Here is a 7,516-nt window from a genome sequence, read left to right as displayed (position 1 = left end):
CAACCCTTATCTTTATTTCTGCTTTAAATAAAGCAAACAGGCAATAAAGAACATTTATGAAATAATATAGCAAAAAAAAAACAACAGATGTACAAATCAACATTTTAACACTTTTTATCAAATAAATTTGGTGTGATATTCTAACGCATGTTGTTCACCTCAACTTTCACTTAGACTTAGCATGTGTCTGTCTCCCCCTGCTGTAAAACACAAGATAAAACAATTTGATGCTGATTTCACAACACTTTTTTTCATCTTCAGAGACCAAATTCAGTTGTTACCCTGAAACATTCTGCACCCCAAGACAATTTTGAGCCAATGTCCACAATGAGTACACTTGTTTACTTCCATGCTAATGTTACATCATTAGCCTCATGGCACCAACAATTCAGTTCAGTTATAACTTGGTGAGGCGCAGAGTGTTGAGACGCACTGGAAGAATAGTGGATCCCTCTGCATAGCTAATCTCTCGCAAAATCCCATTCCAGCACTTCTCTGACTCATCATACCTGTGGGAAACATAAATATTGTAGTGTTTGGTGATCTTATAGCATCATAAGATAGTACAGTAATGCCAAATGCAATCTCAATGCCTTTCATCTACAGGGAATGATTTGACATGAAAGGTGTTGCTCCATTAATTATAGTATAGGAAAAGAATGGAAAAGTATAGGAAGTAAATTTTTGGAGTCAAGGATTTTTATTTTCCCCTCCATTTTAGAACCTAATGAACTTTATGTGTATATGTTTAGAAATAAACCTTTTTCACAGAATACATTTTGACTTGTCATAGAAAGAAAGGCACATTAATAATGATGGTTCAGTTCCATTTGGGCATGCCAGTATGATGTGACAGCGAGCTAACATGCACAATACCAGGACCCTGGAACACCTAACTGGAATGCAGTCATTATTGTAACATATTATAAGACCGGTGTTATTCTATGTTTTTCTTATTGGCAACAAATTTCATGAAAAAAACAAAACCGACTCTAAAACAAATGGGGAAAAAAAACAACATTATTTAAACAGGCGATAATAGTGCATTTTGGGGGGTCTATTTTCAGCTGCGGATTAATACACATTTGGTGCTTGAGTGAGTATGAAAGGAGCTTCCTCTGTGGAGCTCTATGGCACGAGGAATACGCTATATGAGGCTTTGGCCAACAGGCAATACTTGTTAGTATCAATTAATTGTTGGTTTTGGTCTTTAATGGGATTTGTTGACAATTAGAAAAACAAATATCACCAGACTTATCTTTGATGGTTATTAATTAAACCCGAATGAAGGGGGCTCTCACCTCCAGATGTCAGTCATCTCTGTTGGGACGGGCTCCTCACTGGTTTCACTGGGCATCATGGCAAAGCCCCCCAAAGCGTACAGGAAACCTCCCATCGAGATCAGATTGAGAGAGCTGCGTTCCTGAGGGAACTCTGTGAAGTCAGACCACCTGGTGCACAACAGGACAATAACACACACACACACACACACACACACACACACACACACACACACACACACACACACACACACAGGAAATGATGATGGTGTTAAATAAGCTGCTATATTACTGTATGATACCCACAGGAGTACAACGAGTGCTATTTTATGACCTAATGATCTGCTATTCACGCTGAATGAGTCATTTCACTACTGTGGACATATGCTTCACCTCATAACGATGCGATAAAGTGGGTCATATAAAAAACAGTTGTCTCACTTGTTGGTGGCAATGTCGTAGACCTCCACAGAGCTGGTAAGGCCTGCATCTGTGACCCCTGTCACCACAAAGATCTGGTCTTTGTGGACGGTGATACCAAACAGGGAGCGGGCCGTCTTCAGAGGAGCCAGGTCCTTCCACTCAAACTTAGTGGGGTTGTAGACACAGACTCTTCTCATGCATTTCCTACATAAAACATTTAATACAGTGTGTTAAAGGGGATACTACTCAGCCTGTAAAGCCTGCATTACAAACTGGAGGTGTGGAGTTTAAAACAAGTGAGCATTTAGGAGGCAGGGAGGATCTGATGAAAGATGGTGTTGAGTTGCATTATGGGAAGTGCAGGATTTTTTGGAGCTTGACACATACTAGAGATTAAAAGTCAGGATGTCTCTCTCTCTCGGTTTCTGCTGCCTCGATTTTGACCATTGTTTTTAAATCTGTCTCTTGTGAGTCCCCCGACTTTACAGAAGTGCAATATCGTAGAAAAGGTTTCAGTCGTAGTCATCTGGACACTGTTTTCAGAATCAAGACGTTTCGGCTCCCATCCGGAAGTCATTCTCAATTGTGAAAAAATTACGATAGAACACTCCTGGACGAATGAGGGACTACACCGTCTTATTTAGAAGTGCAATACTAAATTACTGCCCCTTTAAATACTTAGTGGTTTAGTTCTTAAATGTCAAATTCTCTGTGGAATCCAAAGTGAGACCTGCGGTTACAAAATGATTGTATTTCACACTGTACAGGTAGTGATCGAGGAATATCAATTGATGGACACACAGTGTGAAAATGCAATCCAGAGGTGTAACCAAATGGTAAAGTATCGTACAGACTACTTGGAGTGCCACATACTTGCTTTCAGACTTTCCTCCAATGACATAAACAAGACCTTTGTGTGACACGGTTCCATGGCCATACACTTCATAAGGCAGAGGGTCAGACTCTCCCCATTTGAACGACCTGTGTGCAAAAAAGAGAATATATCATCATGAATTGATCCTGTAGATGATAAAGGTGAATCTAAAGATTCATGCAGCAGCAATTCTGATTTAAAAAATGATGCAAATGCTCAGGAGTTCAAGAAGCCATGTTGTTGTCAAAAGACAAACAAAGATGTATCTCCAGATTTGGTGATTTAGAATTTTTCAGATAAACTGAATGATTAAATGGTTAAACGTCGACCAACTGTTTAGACTAAATAAACCAATTAAAAACCCAAAGAAACAGGTGGAAAATGCATTGTCACAAAGCTGAAAACAGCTGTTTTTCATGACATTTTGAAGATAGATGGTTTTCAAAAGGACAGAGATGAAATACTCCTTTCATGTGGCATAAATTGCTATATCTAGAAATATATGTAATGCCTTTAATGTGACTATGCGACGAGCGATGGTTTTACACTTTATTGCATTGAATAGGAATTACTGACTATTTGAATGCACTAAAAGGAGGCTCGATTAGTGAACAATAGGATTTATTTCCAGAAAAGACATCCCTTGCAATAGCTAAGTGTTTTCATTTAGATAATGGATACAAAATTGACTATCATTTTAAAGTTCCATATTACATTTGTTATCCTTACTTACTGTCTGTCATAGATCATGACTGAGTCCAGGGCGTGCTCGCCGTCTTTCAGTTCCTTTCCTCCAACAACAAAGATGGAGTTTTCAGCTTCAGTCAGGCCAAACAGACAGCGAGGGCTGGGTTGTGAGGGCATCCCTAACCATTCTGAACTTACTGGGTCAAACTGCGGATGAAAACAACGATATGTGAAAACATTGATATGTGAGGAATGAGAGGCACAAGCATTCAGCATTTTGTAGAAGCAGGTTTCAGCAAACATTCGTCGTGTTTTACAGGAAGAGAAATTAAGAGAAAAGTCAAATGTTTCTACTGATGGTTCTCATGACTCATACACTACCTGTAGGAAGTAAGAGCTGAATGGTTCATCTTTGTCTTCCTCGTTGTAGAGAAGTCCTCCAACAACAAACACCTGGTTCTGATTGGTCACCAAGCTGCAGTGGTTCTTGGGAATTTCTGTAGACTCTGAGACCACGAAGCATTCATTTTCTACCGGTTCATAGGCCACAGTCCCTGTGTCACTGATCATTAGTATAAGGTCCAACTCAAACATCCCAAAGCGAGGGTTGTTGTTGAGTATACCCGGCAGGTAACCTTCCTCCTCATCGTCGTCCTCCTCACTTCCCTCTCCCCCCTGTGCCCTGTCACTGCTGGGCTTCCTGGGATTTGGGAGACATCCTCTGTAAGCATCCTTGACGAGATCCAGGTCCTTCTTGATCTCCTGGCTGAACCGGATGTACCGGTGATTCTCTACTTTCTCTTTGAAGTAATCCAAAGGTATGAGCCTGAAACGGACGCAGTGCAACAGCTCAGGCAGGTCCTTAACGCGGTTTGTCTCATCATGTCTGACCCAGTCCATCAGGGATTCAAACACCAGCTCCTCCCGCTCAACGTTGAGGGCGTCTGACGTGATGATGATGGCCAGCTCGCTCGGGCCCAGCTGCAGGAAGTCGTGGTCCCTGACAACAACCTGGTAGCGTTCACAGATGAACTCCCTAGCAGTCAGAGTAAGCCTGGGACAATCCAGCAGCAGTCCCAGCCTGAAGATAGCCAAGCAGTTTCCGAGCACCAGCTTCTCTTGGAGGTAGGACACACATACAGAGAAGATGGAGGGGATCTGGTACATGTTAGCAATCATGAAGATATCCTGGACGTTCTGTTCTGTCAGATTAATGTCAGAGGTGTATAAGTAGCGCAGGATCATCCCCATAATACCTGGCTCCACGTCTTTGAGGACAATCTCACGCTTTTTGCTTTCCTCCAGGTCAGACAGGAACATGGCCTTGAAGAAGGGGCTGCTGGCTGCCAAAACCAAGCGGTGGCAGGGGAACTCCTTGTCCTGAATTTTGAGGACACAGTCCACAAACCTGTCATTCTCCAAGAGGTCACACAGTCCGTCCTGAAGCAGAGTCTGTTGGTACATGCGAGGCTGCTCCACCGGGTCTATAGTCAGGGCAGCCATTTTATTCTGTCTCCTTGTCCTGGTTGGGTTTCGTGGGCACCCTACTTACTCCCCACAACAGAGCAGGACTGTTAGTGTTCACAGGGCTGCTCAGATTGCTGTGGATAGTCTCCACGGGTTGGTTGGCTGGTGGCTGCAGCTGTCCGTGGCTGTCAGTCACTCTGTAAATCCAGGATATTTATAGACAGGACCCTCACAAAGCTGAGGAATCCATTTTGGTGGACAGGGAAGAGGACCTATCCACTCCTGCACAACACAACACACAGCTGAATGACTAAGCTCGGGGGTGACAGCATGTTAAATCTAGCAGATCATCTCACCAGGTAGCCTGACTGGCTCTTAGTGCTTTGATATTTTCACACACTTTTTCCAAGTTGCTTTTGTCTTTTGTCTTTGCTGTTTTGTAATCCAATATTGACTTGATTAGTGACAGTGAATACACTGGCTACACTGACACTGGGCAGTTTTCCATATTGCATGTACATGTGGAGGTATAGTAGTATATATAGGTAACAGTAGTTCCTGTTAGATTAGCATTTTACGTAATAAACCTCCTAGAAATTAGCACAAACTCATGTTTTGGGGGGAAAAAAACACACACCAATCATTTAAATCACCAGAGAATCGCTCTTACATTTATAAAAAAAACACATAGAAATTGATGAAAATATCAGTTCCAACACATATAAATATTGAATTATACATTTACTGTATAATTGTTGAAATATGATTAAAACACCAGGTCAGTTCAAAATTGTTCATTATCAAATGAATCATGTTTCAGATAACAAGTCAAATTGCTCTCATCATTCATTACATATGGAATTATGATACCTGCTTACACATGTTATATATGTGTGATATGTGTAACCACTTTTACTCATTCATGCATCCATTGTGATGAACAACACTGGCACCTATTGGCTGAAAATGATTCAATGTTTCCCATCTGAAATTAAAATAGAAGCCAAATCTAGAGGGGAAATAGAATTTGTGGAAGATTAAGTCCACCACTTTCACTCATACATACACAGGAAATATTTTTTGTTACTTGCAATTCTGACCATGTAATTTATTCAATCAAATGTTTTCTCCTTGGTTTACTTAAAGGATATGACATGGCCAATGAAAATAAGAATGTCTGCGGTACATGAGAGTGGTATCAGTTGAGGAGATATGTCACCTGTGGCCAAACTCTTTGTAAAGGCTAACCGAACGGTTGCGATTGTGAGGTTTGTGGTAATTGAAAAAGTTGATTGTCCAACTAAAGGGAGGTGACAGAAAAAAATCCCTCTTGTATCCATAATTTTAATTCAATGATACCATATGAATGAATGAAGATCATTTAATGATCAGGATCATTTCAAATGATTTGCATCTACTGGGATTTAATCATGAAATAACCTCAGGATAATAAATTAAATCTATTTTTCTACTTTGTTTCTACTTATTTTCACTATATTGAAATTTGACTGTTCTTTAAAACACTTTAAGTGTGTGTCTTGTATGAATTATTGTCTACATCCATGTGTTCCCAGTCCTCTGCTTATGAAGCTTTCATTGATTTGTAAATGTAAGAGAACTGTTTTGGTGAACTGTTGAAGGAACAATAAGGGTTTAAAGAGTGGGCCACCTGTCGATTAATAATTAGGAACACAGAATAGACCTTGAGACATTTCACAGTAGGGATTTTGACTTGTCATAGCAGGAAAAGCACACATGGAACTAATAACATTCTTCTCTCTGTACCATTTAGCTGTGCCAGTACCACCACATCAGTGAGCCAGAATACAGGCCATAATTAACGTTACATCTGTGCATTTCTTGCAATAACATGTCAAACTGTAAATTATTCCCTGAACAAATAATACTTTTAAGTATTGTACCCATACCTGATATGTTCTTTAACTCTTGAGGGGGAAAAAACAATAGATTTTCTCAACTTCCTCAACTGTGGGAATTTATATAAGGGGCATGAATTAGAAGATAAAAAATACTGTATATTAAAGGCACTGCACCCCCTCAGAGGTGTTTTTAATTATTATGGCAGATTAGTTCTCTGCTCAGGTTGAAGTTGTCACTGAACAATACGCACTAATAAGAATAGGCCTTTTCACAGCAGACATTTTGACTTGTCATAGTAGGAAAAGCACAGGTGTTACCAATGACATTAATGATGGCTCAGATCTATTCTAAGTGTCCCAGTAAGCCAGTATGACAGTGTGACAGTGAGTCAGCATGCGCAATACCGGGACCCTGAACCTGAAGCAGCTAAATGGAATTCAACCATCTCTTATTTCATTATTTACACCTGTGCTCTTCCTACTGTGACACATCAAAGTGTCTACTGTGAAAAAGGCCTATGGTGAAGGTATAAGTTGTCCCACGCAGAGTGAAGGAGATGTCAATCAAGTTCAGACTGTACACACCCACACAGTCCTAATGAGGCAAACTAAGTGGAAACACCTGTGTGGGTGAACCATGGGTTCATAGAGGCATTTGATGTTTTAATCACGCATGCGTTAATTGCAGTCGACGATCAGCTTTGGTCAAACTGGGCCATCTTGTGGTGATAGATGACAATGTCCCAATACCATAAAAATAAAACCCAACTCAGTCTTTATAAACATTTCCATCGATGTTAATGAAATTACCTTTTTAAAATGTTTTAATGCAGACCATGCTCATCCAAGCAAAAAACAATATTTTAATCTCCTCTCCATAATGCAACAAAACAAACTTATAGCCG

General features: G+C 40.4%; 1 protein-coding gene across 1 annotated transcript; it reads right to left on the bottom strand.

Moving 5' to 3' along the window:
• Positions 1–98: 98 nt before the first annotated feature.
• Positions 99–6,788, bottom strand: klhl40a (kelch-like family member 40a). The gene is made up of 7 exons (XM_044219908.1): positions 6,660–6,788; positions 3,646–5,013; positions 3,311–3,471; positions 2,577–2,684; positions 1,722–1,907; positions 1,302–1,451; positions 99–509 (listed from the first exon to the last, which is right to left on the bottom strand). Exons 2-7 carry the CDS (start codon positions 4,765–4,767, stop codon positions 398–400), a joined length of 1,839 nt encoding a protein of 612 aa, XP_044075843.1. The 5' UTR covers positions 4,768–5,013; positions 6,660–6,788; the 3' UTR covers positions 99–397.
• Between the last annotated feature and the right edge of the window lie 728 nt (positions 6,789–7,516).

This window comes from Siniperca chuatsi, linkage group LG13 (genome assembly GCF_020085105.1).
Source record: "Siniperca chuatsi isolate FFG_IHB_CAS linkage group LG13, ASM2008510v1, whole genome shotgun sequence".
NCBI lineage: Eukaryota > Metazoa > Chordata > Actinopteri > Centrarchiformes > Sinipercidae > Siniperca > Siniperca chuatsi.
This window is presented reverse-complemented; position numbering and strand designations above follow the sequence as displayed.

Coding starts and splice junctions, on each gene's coding strand:
- klhl40a (XM_044219908.1), bottom strand. CDS start 4,767: ATGGCTGCCCTGACTATAGACCCGGTGGAGCAGCCTCGCATGTACCAA. Junction 2,685..3,310: donor GTCATGATCTATGACAGACA/GTAAGTAAGGAT, acceptor TTTTGCACACAG/GTCGTTCAAATGGGGAGAGT. Junction 510..1,301: donor GAGATGACTGACATCTGGAG/GTGAGAGCCCCC, acceptor TGTTTCCCACAG/GTATGATGAGTCAGAGAAGT.